At 51.9% G+C, this 17,860-nt stretch overlaps 1 protein-coding gene across 6 annotated transcripts in view; it reads right to left on the bottom strand.

Annotated features, from left to right (window-relative positions):
• Positions 1–17,860, bottom strand: part of LOC127046421 (C-type lectin domain family 4 member F-like) — a 280,381-nt gene that overhangs the window by 235,917 nt on the left and 26,604 nt on the right. For 2 of the 6 annotated variants that reach the window (XM_050943435.1, XM_050943432.1), the window contains exons 4-8: positions 17,676–17,783; positions 16,392–16,532; positions 15,469–15,620; positions 14,450–14,568; positions 13,504–13,550 (exon numbers count right to left, since the gene is read on the bottom strand). In XM_050943435.1, coding sequence (XP_050799392.1) covers positions 13,504–13,550; positions 14,450–14,568; positions 15,469–15,620; positions 16,392–16,532; positions 17,676–17,783 — 567 coding nt within the window. Of the gene's footprint in view, positions 1–13,362; positions 13,551–14,429; positions 14,569–15,468; positions 15,621–16,391; positions 16,533–17,675; positions 17,784–17,860 lie in introns of those variants that run through there. The other 4 variants (XM_050943430.1, XM_050943433.1, XM_050943434.1 and 1 more) reach the window with 3 other exon arrangements.

Raw genomic sequence — 17,860 nt, forward strand, 5'->3', positions numbered from 1 at the left:
TCAGCCTTTGTAAGTGAAGCAGGTTTACATTTAGTAATTGGGTGGGAAGTGTCGCAGAAAAAGTTAGGTGCTGTAGGAGGTGTTGCTTATTCACTAGGTAATGTGAACCAGTGCTGCATAGAATGCACTTTGCTCCTAGAGTCTAGAATGGGGTCCTTTGCTTCTATGCACAGCCCATTAAAGACAATGAAAAGTCTCCCACTCACTTCAGCAGGCTTTGGACAGAACTAGTTATACACAGGGTAACTCCACTGTCTTCTCAGGGTCCTGGTCCCACAGCAGAGGGGGGCCATGTGAGCTTGTTGCAGAGCTGCTGCTCAGGGATGGGAACCTCCTGGCACCCCAGCCTCCAAAATCATTCAGGCTGCACTTTCTGCACGACTGTGTGCTAGCTGAGGGGTGCGTGGGAATTGGTGGCCTCTGCTGCAGGTGATGGGCATCTCAGGTACTTAAAGTCATGGCCTAGAGGAAGGAAGCGCCTAACAGCAGAGTCTGCAGCTGCCTAGGGCCAGCGCTAAGGATTTAGAGTCCCTAGTGTTGCCGTTGCAAGGTTGAAGCATGCTCAGCCTTGGCATTGCCACTCCTCCTGTGGCTAGTAGCTGCAGCTGTCTAAGCCTGGCCTCTGGCAATTGGCCTCATGGCTGTAGCCAGAGAAGCTGCAGGTGGCTCTGTGACTACTGGGGGCCATTAAGCTAGAGCAGATAAAGAAACTGGAATTAACCTCAAGGAACAGAGGTCACCAGCAGGCAAGTAATGTCAAGTTTCCAATTGACACCAGGTTCCTCAGTGTGGAACCTGGGTCAGCTAACTTCCAAGATCCAGCTGGCCCATGGGAATGGAGAGATGTGCAGGACACGCCTGGGGAATGGCGGTTCATATTTCATCTCGTTTGAGAGACTGTGCACCCTAAGCCTGTGAGAAATCAGGTTTACCCACAAAGAGTTCTCTAACCATCCAAGGAAGGCAGACAATTCTTCTTAGAGATTCACTGCTCAGAGGAATAGAAAGAACATGCTGAAAGGGACAGGCAGATGACATGACAGTGCGCTGCCTTCCCAGAACCAAGACACAGGACGTCACTGTAAGATGGGATAGGCTTGTGAAGTCTACGGGAAAGGCTCCATCGGCGATGGTTCATATCGGCACTCATGACACTGCCTCATGGGATAGCTCACAGATAGTGGATGACTTCAGGGGACTCGGAATCATGCTGAAGAAGAAGAATGTCCCAAGGCATCTCTCCGAGATCTTTCCTGTCCCACGAGCAAAGGAAAACAGACGGCAGAAAATCCTGGAAGTGAACCTCTGGCTAGGTAGTGGTGTAGGGCTTTGGTTTGTGGAACATTGTTCCACCTTCCATGGGGTGAGGAGCCTGCATAGTTTTGACAGCCTCCACTTCCTAAGAAGGGGGATCAATCTTCTCAAGGATCAGCAGGCTACAGTAATCATGCATCTGAGGAAGTGGGTATTCACCCACGAAAGCTCATGCTCCAAAACGTCTGTTAGTCTATAAGGTGCCACAGGATTCTTTGCTGCTTTTACAGATCCAGACTAACACGGCTACCCTCTGATACGAGTAATCAGGAGGGGGTTCAACTACCAACAAAAGGGGAGGGTAAAAGAGGGAAGATACAAGCACTCAGCACAGAATCAAGATGTTAAGAAGAAAATTACCAGTAACCAAGGAACCAAAGGAAATGAAGAGAAGAAATTCTTTAATTGCCTGTATAGTAATGTTAGGAGCCTGGGTAACAAACAAGAGGGATTGGAATTTCTAGTTTATGAGCAGAAACTTGATGTGGTTGCTATCACTGAAACCAGGTGAGTTGGTCCTGTCATATGAATCAACATCAGCTAAATCGTCCCAGCCAGGGCTTTGTCAAGCCGAGCCTCAAAAACCTCTAAGGAAGGAGATTCTACCACCTCCCTAGGTAACCCATTCCAGTGCTTCACCACCCTCCTAGTGAAATAGTGTTTCCTAATATCCAACCTAAACCTCCCCCACTGCAATTTGAGACCATTGCTCCTTGTTCTGTCACCTGCCACCACTGAGAACAGCTGAGCTCCATCCTCTTTGGAACCCCCCTTCAGGTAGTTGAGTGAGGGGGGATTTGATAGCTGCTTTCTTCTCTTCTGCAGACTAAATAACCCCAGGTCCCTCAGCCTCTCCTCATAAGTCATGTGCCCCAGCCCCCTAATCATTTTCATTGCCCTCTGCTGGACTCTGTCCAATTTGTCCGCATCCCTTCTGTAGTGGGGAGACCAAAACTGCACACAATACTCTAGGTGGGGCCTCACCAGTGCCAAATACAGGGAAATAATCACTTCCCTCGATCTGCTGGCAATGCTTCTACTAATACAGCCCAATATGCTGTTGGCCTTCTTGGCAACAAGGGCACACTGCTGACTCATATCCAGCCTTTCGCCCCCGGTAACCCCTAGGTCCCTTTTCTGCAGAACTGCTGCCTAGCCATTCGGTCCCTAGTCTGTAGCAGTGAATGGGATTCTTCCATCCTAAGTGCAGGACTCTGCACTTGTCCTTGTTGAACCTCATCAGGTTTCTTTTGGCCCAGTCCTCTAATTTGTCTAGGTCCCTCTGTATCCTATCCCTACCCTCCAGCGTATCTACCACTCCTCCCAGTTGGTGTCATCTGCAAACTTGCTGAGAGTGCAGTCTATGCCATCCTCCAGATCGTTAATGAAGATATTGAAGAAAACCAACCCAAAGGAAATTAGCTTTGGCTACCAGTTAATCAAACAACATGCACAAACCTCTTAGGACACTAAAAATCCAATCTTATTCTTAAAAAAAGTAAATTTTATTAAAAACAAAAAAAAAGAAAATACTTCAGGAATTTAAACTTTCGCTTGATTTTAAAAGAGCAATTCCAAAAATTAAGCCCCCAAAATAGCTTTCTTGGGGGTTCAGCTTAAAGTTACAAGCAAACAAAGGCATCTGAGGTTAGCACAAAGGAGATCTACAAGCCTTAAAAAGTCAACAGAAATAAACCTGATCGTGTCTAGCTAAACATTCTGAGTCACTTACACCTTTGGGTTGTTAAAAGTAGTTCTAGATATGATCTGATGATTTCATATCTGGTTCAAACTTTCAACACAATTCCTGCCGCCCCATCTCATCAGCCGAGAGAGCAACAGACAAAGAGAAAGTTTCTTTCCCAATTTTAAAAAGTTCTACCTTCCAATTGGCTCTTTTGGTCAGGTGCCTACTCCTTTTCTTTTACCTGTGGGCTTATTAACCATTTACAGGAAAAGCAAACAGGGAACAGACTAAGGCCATGTCTACACTTACAGTTATGCAGCGCTGGTAGTTACAGCTGTGTTCGTACAGCTGTGTAGGGCCAGCGCTGCAGTGTGGCCACACTGACAGCTACCAGCGCTGCAGTGTGGCCACATTTGCAGCACTTGCAGCGCTGTTGGGAGTGGTGCATTGTGGGCAGCTATCCCAGCATTCAAGTGGCTGCAACGTGCTTTTCAAAAGAGGGGGGTGGGGTGGAATGTGACAGGGAGCGTGGAGGAGACAGACAGAATGGATTTTTGGAGTTGACACTGTTCTCAGCTCCCTGCCTTGCAAGTTGTAAGGACTGGAAGACATACAGTGCCTACCTTCAATCATTTTAAAAGTTCTAACTCCCTTCCCCCACTGCTCTCTCGTTCACTAAATGCAGATTATGTACTCCTAAATACCCGTCAGACCAGATAAGCATCTGCTCAACATGAACTTCCTCCTCCCCCTCTGCCGTGTGAGCCTGCTGTTTCTCTCTTCAAGCAAACAGCTGTGAACATTCCAAAGTAATTCCCCTGCCTGCCTCCGCTCGCTCAGTAAACAGGAGCTGTGTTTGTTTTTTAAATAAGTAGTTTGGCTGAACTCCGAGCTCTCCCTTTCTTCTGGTTTGTTGTGGACAGGAATTCTGGGATACCTCCTTATACCCCGGAGGTCAATAAAAGCGCTGGTGGGTGTCCACACTTACTGATCCGCGCTGGATCACCAGTGCTGGAATCCCTACACCCGAGGCTCGACCGGGTGTACAGCCAGCGCTGCAACCAGGGAGTTGCAGCGCTGGCCGTGCTTTGCAAGTGTGGCCACATCCTAAGTTGCAGCGCTGTAACCCCTTCACCAGCGCTGCAACTCTCTAGTGTAGCCATGGCCTATGTGGGATTTTACGGCTAACTGGCTGGGTGGGTGTCCATCAAAGGGAGCTACTCCCTCCCCACTTCATGTATCGCACGCCCCCCAAATCACACACGGTGCTGGCCAGTCTAGTTCAGATCAGCTCCGCACCGGCTGAGATTTCTTTCTGGAGGTTTAGGAAACAGAGTCAATAAGATACATGCACCTCTAATTTCACTAATAATTACATGAAGAACTAAACAGTACTTTATACATTTCAAGGACTACAATGACTTAGAATACAGGGACATCTTCACCTGGCTGATTTTGGGAAACCTTTCCGGGAGAGTGCAACAGCCACTTTGTTAGAGGCTCCTGAAATATGTTGTATGTCAAAATCAAAGTCTTGGAGAGCTAAACTCCACCGAAGAAGTTTTTTGTTAGTTTCTTTGACTGCGTGAGACTACTTCATTGCAGCATGGTTGGTTCGCAGGTGGAACGGTCGCCCGCAAATGTATGGGCATAGCTTCTCCAGAGCATACACGATGGCGTAACATTCTTTTTCTGAGACTGACCAGTGCCTTTTCCTCTCAGAAAATTTTTTGCTGAGAAACACAACAGGATGGAATTGTTGATTTGGTCCTTCCAGCATTAAAACTGCTCCTACACCACACTCGGATGCATCTGTGGTTACGACGAATGGTTGGTTGAAGTCTGGGGCCCTCGGTACAGGGCCAGATGTAACAAGGCCGCCTTAAGTTGGTTAAAAGATTTCTGATGCTTCTCAGTCCACTGAACTGCATTTGGTTGGTTTTTCCTGGTCAGGTCTGTCAGTGGGGTGGCAATTTGGCTGTAGCGTGGTATAAATCGTTGGTAATACCTGGCCAAGCTCAAGAAAGGTTGGACCTGCTTCTTTGACTTAGGGACAGGCCAATTTTGGATAGCATTTACCTTAGCCTGTAGTGGGTTGATAGTACCATGATCCACCTGGTGTCCAAGGTACGTTACCCTGTTTAGGCCTATTTGACACTTTTTGGCCTTAACGGTTAATCCTGCCTCCCTTATGCACTGGAAGACACCTTGGAGGCATTCCAGGTGCTCTGCCCATGAATCTGAGACTATGGCCACATCATCGAGGTAGGCGACTGCAAATTCCCCAAATCCAGCCAGAAGGTTATCCACCAGTCTCTGGAAAGTGGCAGATGCCTTTCACAGTTCGAAAGGGAGCACGTTAAATTCGTACAACCCTACATGGGTGAGGAAAGCTGACCTTTCCTTGGCTGGGTCATCTAGCAGCATTTACCAGTACCCCTTAGTTAAGTCTAAGGTGAAAATGAACTGGGCACGTCCCAATTTCTCCAATAGCTCATCTGTGCATGGCACTGGAACCTTTTCTGGGCGAGTTCCAGCTTTTACTTTATGGTAGTCCACACAAAAGCAGATTTCCCCATCTGGTTTGGGAACCAGAACCACTGGAGAGGCGCATGACTGTCAGAGGGGTGGATTACATCCATCTGTAACATGTCTTTAAGGTCAGGTTTGACAAAGCCCTGGCTGGGATGATTTAGTTGGGGATTGGTCCTGCTTTGAGCAGGGGGTTGGATTAGATACCTCCTCAGGTCCCTTCCCACCCTGATAGTCTGTGATTCTATGTCCTTGATTGCCCTTTCTATTGCGGATGTGGTACAGCCCTGTAGACAAAGAGCAACTGCTGCAACACTAGGTCCCAATCATTGGACCACTCACTCATGAATTTACATATCATGGCCCCCAAAGTCCTATTAAACTTCTCCACTAGGCCATTCGTTTGATGGTAGTAAGGGGTGGCAACCAAGTGTTTCATCCCATGAGCTTCCCAAAGACGTTTCAGGGTCCCTGCTGGGAAGTTAGTTCCCGAATCTGTAAAGATGTCGGAGGGACAACCTACCCTGGCAAAAATGTCTGACAATGCCTGGCTCACACTTTTAGCCCTGGTGTTGCTTAGAGTTACTGCTTCCGGCAATCGCGTGGCAAAATCCATGAAAGTCAGCATGTACTGCTTTCCTCTGGGTGTCTTCTTAGGGAAAGGACCCAAAATATTCACAGCTAGACACTGAAATGGAACCTCAATGATGGGGTGTGGTTGGAGAGGGGCCTTGACCTGATCTTGGGGCTTTCCCACCCTCTGGCACACCTCACAAGACTGGACATAGGTAGAAACGTCCTTGCCCATCCCCTCCCAGTGGAACAACTTCCCCAAATGGTCTTTGGTCCTGTTCACCCCAGCATGGCAACTAGGGTGATCATGGGCTAAGCTTAAGAGCTTTTCTCTACACTTAGTTGGAACTACCAACTGTCTCTGAGGATGCCAGAAAGGGTTTCCTTGTGTAAGAGTCCTCCTTTTATAACAAACCTGGACTGATTAGAAGAGCTGAGAGGTGGTGGGTCGCTCCGTGCTGCATCCAAGCTCCTTTGAGTCTCTCAGCCACTTCCTGCTCTGCCTGGAACTGCTCCCTGGAACATTAGTTCCTCACTGGGTTATGGACTTGGGCTTGGTCCCACTGGAAGCGATGAAGATAATGTGGTTTCTGTTGACTGTGAACCGCCCTCCGCTGGTGCACGAGGTGGTATTTCAGGCTCCGGTTAAGCCTCTTTTGCCAGTTTAGCTGCTGCAGCAGGTACAGGCTCTGTGGCGCCCTTTGGTGCTGGCTCTCCTGAGTCTGGTGGGGTTGCAGGCTCGGGCTCTGGTGCTGACTGCTCCACCAGTTCCAATCCTTGGGCTGGTTCTGGCTGGTTCCCAGGAACTGGATCTCAGGGCCACCCAGAGGATTCAGGGGGCCTGGGGCAATGCAATTTCGGGGGCCCCCTCCATAAAAAAAATTGCAATACTATATTCTCGTGGGGGCCCCTGTGGGGCCCAGTGCAAATTGCCCCACCTGCTCCCTCCCCATGGGCGGCCCTGGGAAAAATAAACCTTCTGCATCTTGGCACAAACCCAGTTTTGAGAAAATGTCTTTACAAGGTATCACTGGTTCTCAGCATCAGCTAGTGCTAAAAGGCACTACAGCTCATTAAAAGAGTTGGACAAATATTTTCTGTCAAAACTTTTTCTGGATCGAAAATTAGGGGGGTTAAAAAGCAGAAAAAAATCATGGACAATGTTCGCTTTCCTTCAAAATTTGTTGTGGTTTTTTTAATTGAAAAGCTGAAATTAATCTGCCAAAACCTGAATATGGTTTGGGGTTTCAGAAGTGTGTGGCCAGATATTTGCTGCTTGCTGTGTTTGATTGTTTAAAGAAACAATAAAAAAAATTTGCTTAAAAGAAATCCAAAACTTTTGAACCACCTCAGCTTGTGACCAAACGCCTGAGCCCATCCAGTCAGAGATTCTTCCAGGTTTCTGATACTCTGCTGGCTTCCTTGACTCATATCTGTCTCCATAACTTTGGGTTCATTAAGCTTAGAACATAAGAACAGCCGTACTGGGTCAAACCAAAGGTCCATCCAGCCCAGCATCCTGTCTGCCAACAGTGGCCAATGCCAAGTGCCCCAGAGGGAGTAGACCTAACAGGTAATGATCAAGTGATCTCTCTCCTGCCATCCATCTCCACCCTCTGACAAACAGAGGCTAGGGACACCATTCCTTTCCCATCCTGGCTAATAGCCATTAATGGATTTAACCTCCATGCATTTACCTGTTTCCTAGAGACTGGCTCCATGGGGTCCCTCACAAACTGGAGACGGTTACTGTGGGTTTGTCTTTAGTCTAGACTATGTACATACTCCACGAACTGAGCATTTGAGCTTGTTCCAGAATCTGGGATGAGCCTATGTTGTGAAAACTGAAATGCTCAAATAGCACACGCACGTGAATGGACACAGGGTGCTAAAATTAAATTAACCCAAAGGGTCTCAAACTGGGGGTCAGGACGTAACGAGGGGATAACGAGGTTGTTACTGGGGGTTGCGAGCTGCCAGCCTCCACCTCAAACCCCGCTTTGCCTCTAGCATTTATAATAGTGTTAAATATATAAAAAAGTGTTTTCAATTTATAAGGGGGGGTCACACTCAGAGGTTTGCTATGTGAAAGGGGTCACCAGTATAAAAGTTTGAGAACCACTGAATTAACCCGTCTGGAGCCTCAGGGAATGCAGGGGAGGGGGGTCTCCCTTGGTAGGGTTGGGAAGGATATTGCTCTTCTCATGTGATCCCTCCCCCAGTGGCTAATTTTAAATGAAGTTACCCTCCCCTGACATGAATCTCCCTATGGCACTGAATTTAAATACAGACTATAACTTGGCATTTGTGAAGTGAAAGGGATGGTAGCCCCAATGGAAAAGCTAACAGCTTGGCTCTTCTGCAAGCTTCAAACTGCTGAATGAGCTTTCGGGTGGGGAAGGCTGTGCCTCCCAAACAGCCTGGCCCTGCCCCCTATCCGACCCCCACCCACTTCCTGCCCCCCGAATGCCCCCCTCAGAATCCCCAACCCATCCTGCTCCTTGTCCCCTCACCGTCCCCCAAAGACCCCCCCAACCACCACCCCAGGACCCCACCCCTGCTCCCTGTCCCCTGACTGCCCCGACCCCTATTCACGCCCCCCACTGAGTCCTGACAGACCCCCAGAATGCCCACAATCCAACCCCCCATTCCCTGTCTCTTGACCGCCCCCCCAACCTCTGCACCCTCCCTGTGCCCTGACTGTCCCTGGGACTTCCTGCCCCTTAGCCAACCCCCCCGGTGTTATCCCCTTACCCCAGCTCCCCACTCTCCTGGAGCCTCAGCGCATCCAGGAGCTTCCCTGGACAGCTGCAGCGTGGCTCCCGCAGGGCTCGCAGCTCTGCCCCGCTCAGATCCGTGTGATGAGGGGGTGGGGCTGCGAGCTCCAGGCTGAGCGGAGGGAGCTCACACCCCACTGGAGCTCGCAGCCCCGCCCCCTTACCACGCGGCTCTGAGTGGGGTGGAGCTCAGGGGCCCCACCGGAGCCAAGCTGCACTGCTGTCCAGGGACACTCACGGATGCGCTGAGGCTCCGGGAGAGGGGTGGAGAAGGGGTCGAGTGGGGCTGGGGAAAGAGGCTCAGCCATTCTTGTGGGGACTCCTGCGGAGCCTGGGGCCTGGGGCAAATTGCCTCACTCCCCCCCACCCTGGGCGGCCCTGCTGGATCTACAACTGTTGCCATAGACTCTGGTTTGGGGTCTGGTTCCACCACCTCTGGCTGGGTTCCTGTAGGGCTCAGGAATGGAGTTAGGTGTGGAGACCTGTTTAGCCTGGCTCTGGGTTAACATTCCCACCCTTTTTGTTAGCCTCACATGGTGGGCTAAGTCTTCTCCCAGCAGTATGGGGATGGGATAATTGTCATAGACTGCAAAAGGCCATATTCCTGACCAGCCCTTGTACTGGACAGCCAATCTAGCTATAGACAAGTTAAAAGAGTTGGCCTTAAAGGGTTGCACCATCGCTTGGGCCTCTGGGTTGATGAATTTGAGGTCCACCAGGGATTGGTGGATAGCTGACACCTGTGCACCAATGTCTCTCCATGCAGTAATCTTCCTCCTGTCCACACTCACAGTTTCCCTTCGCTCTCGGGGTATTTGTGAGTAGGGCCGGCGCTTCCATTTAGGCGATCTAGGTGGTCGCCTAGGGCACCAGGATTTGTGGAGGTGGCATTTTGCCACCCTCGGTGGCAATTCGGTGGTGGTGGGTCCTTCCGGGAGCGCGGAAAGACCCCCCTGCTGCAGAATTGCCGCCAACCAGGAGCGCTGAAGGACTCCCACCTAGGGCGCCAAAAACCCTGGTGCCGCTCCTGTTTGCAAGACATCTGGGCCTGAAGGCTCTCGGTGGGACCCCAGAGCGATATGTTGCAGTCGGCTGATGCTCTTGGGGCAGCTGGCCTTCACATGCCCCAGCTCATTGCATTTAAAGCATCGCCCAGCTGAGTGTGGGCTGTGTGGAGGTGGGTGGTTGGAGAGTGGGGTGGTGGGATGAGAGGGCATCTGGGGTCTCCCTGGCTGTGTGGAGGGCTCCTCCTTCCGAGGTGGGGCCTTGGGCTGATCTCGATGTTGGGGTGTCGTCACAGGTTGCCCCTTTTATTATCGTCACCAACTGCTACTAGCTTTCTTCTTCTCCGCCACCTCCACCCATTTGATTCCGATCTCCCCCGCCTCAATTACAGTTTTGGGTTTCCCATCTAGTCCCTGCAAAAATCATGGAGCAGGTCCTCAAGGAATCCATTCTGAAGCACTGAGAGGAGAGGAAAGTGATCGGGAACAGTCAGCATGGATTCACCAAGGGCAGGTCATGCCTGACCAACCTGATTGGCTTCTATGAGGAGATAACTGGGTCTGTGGATGAGGGGAAAGCAGGACGTGTTATTCCTGGTGTAGTGGGGCGGACTGCCCCACTCCCTGGGAGGATGGGCTGGGGAGGCCAGGGAGCCTGTGCAGCCCGGGAGCCAATCAGAAAAGGGCTTATGGGGAGCCAATCAGGGCCCAGATTGGAGGGAACCAATCAGGGCCAGGCTCACCCATATATAAAGGCTGCCCAGAGCAGGAGCAGTCAGTCTGTCCCAGGCCTTCGACAGGGGAAGGTCAGTCTCCAAGGGGGAGACTAGCACCGTGGACAGCGCAGTGCTGGGCAGGCTCAGGGAGGCTAGAAGGCTCTAGCCCATAGCCGCCAGGCTGCAGGCCCTGAGGGGAAGGGCCTAGCGAGTGCAAGCGGCCGTAGGGGAAGCGGCCCGGGGGAAACAGACAGAGGAGGGGAAGAAAGAGGACAGCGAGGCTGATGCCAGAGGGTCCCTGGGCTGGGACCCAGAGTAGAAGGTGGGCCTGGGTCCCCCCCTTCCTCCTTGCCGTACACCCAGCCATCAGCCATAGGAAGCGGCCATTACAGCCTACGCCGTTACAGCCTACGTTAGACTTTGGGGTGTGTGGTTGCACATGGTGGCTGGAGTGGAGGACTGCTGATCACCGATCCCCAGAAGGGGGTCCAGATGGACTAAGGGACACTGCTGGAGGGCAGTGGCCTCGAAGAGGACACCGCCGAGCAGGGAGCAACGCGGGTCCAGAGACAGCAGCAGAGGGCAGAACAACGGACGGGACACCACCAGGAGGGGGCACTCCACTGGAATCGAGCTAATTCCTGGAGTCACCAGCAGGAGGCGCCAGCTGGTGAGTCCCAACCCGTTTACACTGGACTTCAGCAAAGCTTTTGATACGGTCTCCCATAGTATTCTTGCCAGCAAGTTAAAGAAGTATGGGCTGGGTGAATGGACTATAAGGTGGACAGAAAGCTGGCTAGATCGTCGGGCTCAACAGGTAGTGATCAATGGCTCCATGTCTAGTTGGCAGCCGGTTTCAAGTGGAGTGCCCCAAGGGTCGGTCCTGGGGCTGGTTTTGTTCAATATCTTCATTCATGATCTGGAGGATGGGGTGGACTGCAGTCTCAATAAGTTTGCAGATGACACTAAACAGGGAGGAGTGGTAAATATGCTGGAGGGTAGGGATAGGATACAGAGGGACCTAGACAAATTAGAGGACTGGGTCAAAAGAAACCTGATGAGGTTCAACAAGGACAAGTGCAGAGTCCTGCACTTAGGATGGAAGAATCCCATTCACTGCTACAGACTAGGGACCGAATGGCTAGGCAGCAGTTCTGCAGAAAAGGACCTAGGGGTTACAGTGGATGAGAAGCTGGATATGAGTCGACAGTGTGCCCTTGTTGCCAAGAAGACTGACGGCATTTGGGGCTGTATAAGTTGGGGCATTACCAGCAGATCAAGGGACATGATCATTCCCCTCTATTTGACATTGGTGAGGCCTCTTCTGGAGTACTGTGTCCAGCTTTGGGCCCCACACTACAAGAAGGATGTGGAAAAAGTCCAGTGGAGGGCAACAAAAATGACTAGGGGGCTAGAGCACATGACTTATGAGGCGAGGCTGAGGGAACTGGGATTGTTTAGTCTGCAAAAAAGAAGAATGAGGGGGGATTTGATAGCTACTTTCAACTACCTGAAAGGCAGTTCCAAAGAGGATGGATCTAGACTGTTCTCAGTGGTGGCAGGTGACAGAACAAGGAGTAATGGTCTCAAGTTGCAGTGGGGGGTCTAGGTTGGATATTAGGAAACACTATTGCACTAGGAGGGTGGTGAAGCACTGGAATGGGTTACCTAGGGAAGTGGTGGAATCTCTATCCTTAGGGATTTTTAAGGCTCAGCTTGGCAAAGCCCTGTCTGGGATGATTTAGTTGGGGATTGGTCCTGCTTTGAGCAGTGGGTGGGACTAGATACCTCCTGAGGTCCCTTCCAACTCTGATTTTCTATGATTCTAGGATTACTTTGTTTCTTTCTCAGCTATTCCCCAGAAGGTGGGGGTGAAAGGGCTTGAGGGTACCCCATAGGGAAGTGTTCGGAGTGCTCTTTCCTGGTTAAAAGGGTAGCAGGTTGCATTTGGGTGGTGGCAACGTTTACCAAGCCAGGGAAAAGCTTTAACCTTTAGAGTTTAATGCAAGCCTGGAGTGGTCAGTATTAATTTTTAAAATCCTTGTGGGCCCCTACTTCTGCACTCGAAGTGACAGAGTTGGGATTCAGTCTTGACAACATCAGTCTTCAGGGCTGTCATCTTTCTCCCAGTACTAAATACCCTTGGAAATAAATATTACACGTCTTCAAAGGAAGAGCAGCCTGAGATGCAGAAAAACAACTGATTGGGTCCTTCCAAGGAAGTGACAGTTTTGGGTGGGACTGCTCCTGTTGAGGTGGAAGGGACAGACACGTTTTGATATGTGGCACAGCGAGACAGGGACAGGAGAATTCGAACAAGTGTTGAAGCCAGTCTCCCAGCTGAGCCTGAATTTATCTCCTTGGTGGCCCAAACATATTTTGAGAAATACCTTGCTTACCAGATACAATTGGACTTTTAAAATATATAGATATAGATGGTTCTGACATCATCATAACATCAGATCCAAAGGTGCAAAAATTAGAAATTCAAGCCAAGCAAATCATTATTTACTGGGTGATTGTGAAACAATAATTCCATGATCCAAGGACTTTATTCAGTGACAGACCTGGAAACATACAAATTACAGAGCCAGCCACACTGAGCGGCATAAGGGCAGCTGTCGCGGCCACAGCCAGAAATATCACACCAAGACGAAGCGTCCCTGCAATGCACATCCCATTCGGCCCCCTCCAGTGGACAGTGCTCCTCATCGGCAGGTGGCTGGGAAACATGCTCCATAGCTTGAAAATTAAGGCACTTTCTGAGGTGCTGGGACCTGCATGTCACAGCCCAGCCTGTCCATGGGCCTGCTTACAAATCCACCTAGAAGGCAGAGTGCAGTTGGCATCATTCCACATATTCAGCTTCCTTGTGCGGATCTCAACACAGTCTTCTCTGCCTCCTGTCCCCTGATCCCAGTTGTCTGGCTGATTCTCCTCCCAGAACCTACAGATCAGAGTGTTAATGTCTCAGTGGAGAACCACAGCCAGTTCCTGAGCTCAGTTCTGCTCTGTGGACTCTGTTGTTGGCAGGGGAACAAGACACCCAGCAGTGACGTGGTGAAGCGATGCACCCCCGGCCACCCCTCAGAGTTCTCCACAGCTCTTGTGGCCATGGTAACGAAGGGCTTCTGATGGCCGGGGATAGCAACGGCCCTGCGCCTGACAGGCCAGCAAAGAGCCAAAGTCAGTGTGTGGCTCCAAATGCTGAGCAGCAGCAACTCGGATCTCAGTGCCCAGAACCAGAGCAGGTGGCACAGCACGTACCAGGCACCCCCGAGATGGGAACGCAGGAACGGGAAGAGAGGGCAGCGGGGGTCAGTCAGTAACTTCTCCCTGGTCCTGCTTATGGGCCTTGCCCACAGCCCACTGAGGTCACTGCACCGACTGCAGCTGGCTCCTGTCATGCCCCCGGCCCCACAGCCTCCCCTTGCCCAGCCCGACAGAGGGGAGAGCGCAGTGCAATCCCAAGGAGAGCGGGAACCTGCCGCTCACTCCAGACTCCCCTGGCTGCACTGAGTTGACTTGGGGCCAGATCCTCAGCTGGTGTAAATCCCTGTGGTTCATTCAAGTCAATGCCGAGTTACCCCAGGGGAGGCTCTGGCCCTGGGTCTCAGTGGGCACGGAACACACACTCCGTGTTTAGGCTCCTGCTCTAAGCAAAGGGGCATTAGCAGAAATTCCTGAGAGGATTCACTGCTGTTGTGGCAGCACCCGGGGAACTCCCTCAGGATCGGGCCCACTGTGCAGGGTGCTGCATAGACACAAGGGGCCGTACAGACACTGCCCGAAAGAGCTTGTGACCAAACGTGTAATAAATACTCACTTCTCTCAAGCTTCACTCACCCCCTGCTTGCGTCTGCTCTGTATTCTGTGCCATCCACCCAGCGCCAGCTGCCTTCTGTCTCCCGGTCGGTGAGTCCAATCCAGTGATCTTCTCCCTGGGTCTCGCTGGTGAGAAACTCCTGCACAACACAGTTTGCAGCATGTCCAGGTCACCCAAGAGAGGCTGCAGGATGCAGCAGCAGCTGCTTGGGCTGAACAGATTTTGGGGGAGAGGAAAGGGCATCTGGTGGTGTGAGCAGGGCACTGGGCTGAGGGAGACGCAGTGTCCTGCCCCCGACGCAGTGTCCTACCCCCAACGCTGACAGTGACTAGCTGGGAGACCCCAAGGGAGCCCTGGAGCAGCTCTGTGTGTGTGTCTGCATCTGTATCTGCCTGGGGCTAGCAGCAGCGACCTGTCTCAGAACACTCCCCCCACGGCCCCCTCAGAGCTGGGCTGCAGCTGGTACCAACGGGCACCTCAGAGTTCACACCAGCGCCCTGCCCTTGCAGGAGGCAAAGCTCGGAGCACAGAACAGGATGCAAAGTCTGGCCCTGCCAGAGGGTGGGATTTTCCTCCTCAGAAAGTGCCACAGAGGTCTGGGGTGAGGGCTACAGTTGGCACGTAGGGAGAGAGGATTATCTAAGAGGTGCATGGCCCCTTGCACACAGGCCATCCAGATACAGGCTTCTAGATTGTCCAACAGGAGCTCAGTCCTGGAGAGAGGGATCAAAGGGGTCCTCACTGGGAAAGGTCATTGGGATTGCAGGAAAAGCTACATTGGAAGTAGGGAATATCAGAAATGAGCTTGACCCCAAATCCCCCTCCCCCAGCACCCCAGACTCTGGGAAGTCCCGATTCTAGCACTGTTCCTCTGCTGCATCTCTGCTTTTAAACTGATGAGTGAATCCCCCTAGTTAGATACCAAGGCTTGGCATCCTATCTGATAGTTTGCAACCTCAGCTGCCACCTTCTACTTCCTTCTGGTGTGAAGCAAGGCACTGACCCATTATCCAAGCCCCTAGGAGGTTCCTGAGCTCACCTGTTCCACCTGGGAGGAGACAGAGGTCAGGTGCGAGTGCTGAGACACACAGAACCGTTCGGATGCATCCCACGACTTCTTTCCTTTTGAAAAGTAATAGAGGTTCCCACCGTAAAACCTCCAGCCCCTGGAGAGCTTTGTCATCACGTCACCTAGGAGCAGAGACTGAGGTGAGACGCCCGGGCTAAAGTCACAGGGAAACACGCAGGGAGCTGAGAGTTTCTAGTGCTGCATTTCCCCTGCCCTTCAGCTGCCCCTAGCTTAGGGAACTTTTGATTCTCCAGCATCATTCTCTGGGCACATGATGGATCCAGAGAGCGCTGCAGAAAGCAGGCACCTTGGGGTCACTCCCTCAGCACTGAAATGCAGCTGCATCTGGGCTGGAGCATGGGCGCTGGTCCCAGTGCAGAGCAGCACGGCTGTAATGGGAAAGGGGAGACTCACAGTTCAGCTGAGCTGGCAGGGGGAGTTCAGGAGGGGGATGTAGCTGCCCAAGGTGGAACATCCCCTGGTTCTGCACCAACAATTTTCATTGATCATAAGTGGTGAAGGTCTCAGGTCTTTTGCAATTTGGCACCTCCCCCAACACCCTGTAGAGACACTGGCTCAGGGATGCTTCTGAAAGTAACGCCCCATACGCTGAAATGCCAGGGTCACTTTTTGTCTGTGAGCTGACAGGTTTGGAGCATCTAAGAAGAGCTGACAGCTGGGTGCTCCCATTAGGCTAACGAGGCCTAGGGTGTAATTTAACTCCACACTGATCACCACGGTGTGGGCACAGGTGCAGCCACTAGTGATTTTCAATGGAAGAAAACTCGGTGCTGGAGAAAGTCGCTGTGTTGTCAGCCTGGGAGCCTGAAATCCTCCGTTCATTCTCTGGACCAGCAGAAACGGCACCAGCCAGCACTGCAGCTAGTACTTACTGCAGCGACCTTGCACTGCTGCTCGCGCTGCACTGACGTTGTCCAGCCGGATCTGGATTTCTCCATACGCTGCACTGACATTACCCAGCTGGGCTTTCAGCAGCCGGACTCTTGCCTGCGCTTCATCCAATAGCTGCAGACCTAGGAGAAAGTCACAGCGACGCCAGTGGAGATGCAGAACACTTGATTATCAGCACGTGCAATAGAGCAGCACCTGCAGGCCCCTGTGTGCCGGGCGCTGTATGGACAGGAGAGGACAGTCCCTGCTCTCAATAGCTCACAGTCAAAATAGATTCTAGGTAGGAGAAATAAAGGATGATTTTCCTGCAGGGGAACTGAGGTGCAGGGAGAGGTGCCCAAGATCACACAGGAAGTTTGCAGCAGAGCTGGGAATTGACCCCAGGGCTTCTGAATTATAGCCCTGTCCCTACAATCTCCCCAGCCACCTCTTCCCAATCGCTCCCCCCTTGTGAGATGTGAGTGGGTCTCCTGCAGCATGGGGCAGAGCTGGGGCTGCAAAAACATCTGTGGCCCCGAGCCCTGGCCCTGAGCTCCAGGCCGGGATTTTGAACAGCCCAGCGTTCAGGCGAGTTCTGTGCCAGGGTTCAGTTCAGGCCCATTTTCTGACTGGACGTTGAATAACCTGATCCATGGACGGGTTTGTATGTGCAGCCCTGTGCCAGACAGACAGACAGACAGTTGTGAGACGTGGCCACAAGGGGGCGATCTGCCTCCAGCAATGGGACTGTGGCAGGTACCCAAATTATTGGAGCTGCACAGGGAGGGCTCAGGGACTGGGGGGCAAATTGAGACCCACGAGTGCAGCTCCACGGACGTCCTGCCTACACCAGGGTCTGAATTCGGCCCTGTATGTCTCATGAGCTGCATGCGTCTTTCCTGCCAATGCAACCCTGACAATACAGGGGCCAAGGTGAAAACTACGGAGCGAAGGGAGCAACAGTGAAAGGACGGAAGATGTTGACCACTAGGCATCCTGCGTAGGAGCATGGGGTGGATGCAGCCAGCCTGCCACTGTCAGGAAGGGAGCTAGGAGGGAGCCTGGAGCAGCCACCCGTCCCTGGGAACAGAGCCTCCGTTGGCAGAGGAAGGTGCAGAGCAGCAGCTCATTAGACAGGGGGAATGGACCATCTGGCAGGGAAGTCTATGGAGGGGAGCAGGAGGATGCCAGGCACCCACCATCCCTATAGGCAGGAGAGTGCTCAGCTTCCAAGCCAAGGGAGGGGAACTGACCCGGATGCCTAAGACCCTCGTCCTGCGACTTACTGTCCGATCCCTTTGCTGACACGTCCGAGGCATTGTCAGGCTGCAGAGAGACTTGGAGCTTCTGCACTGCTTCTTCAACCGCTTGCAGTTTGCTCTGTGCCCGGAGATCTAGAAATCACATGTCTGCAGGTTAGTGACCGAACTGAACTGTGGCTGGAGACCAGCCACACGCAGAGAAGGAACAT

Source organism: Gopherus flavomarginatus, chromosome 3 (genome assembly GCF_025201925.1).
Source record: "Gopherus flavomarginatus isolate rGopFla2 chromosome 3, rGopFla2.mat.asm, whole genome shotgun sequence".
Classification (NCBI taxonomy): Eukaryota; Metazoa; Chordata; order Testudines; family Testudinidae; genus Gopherus; species Gopherus flavomarginatus.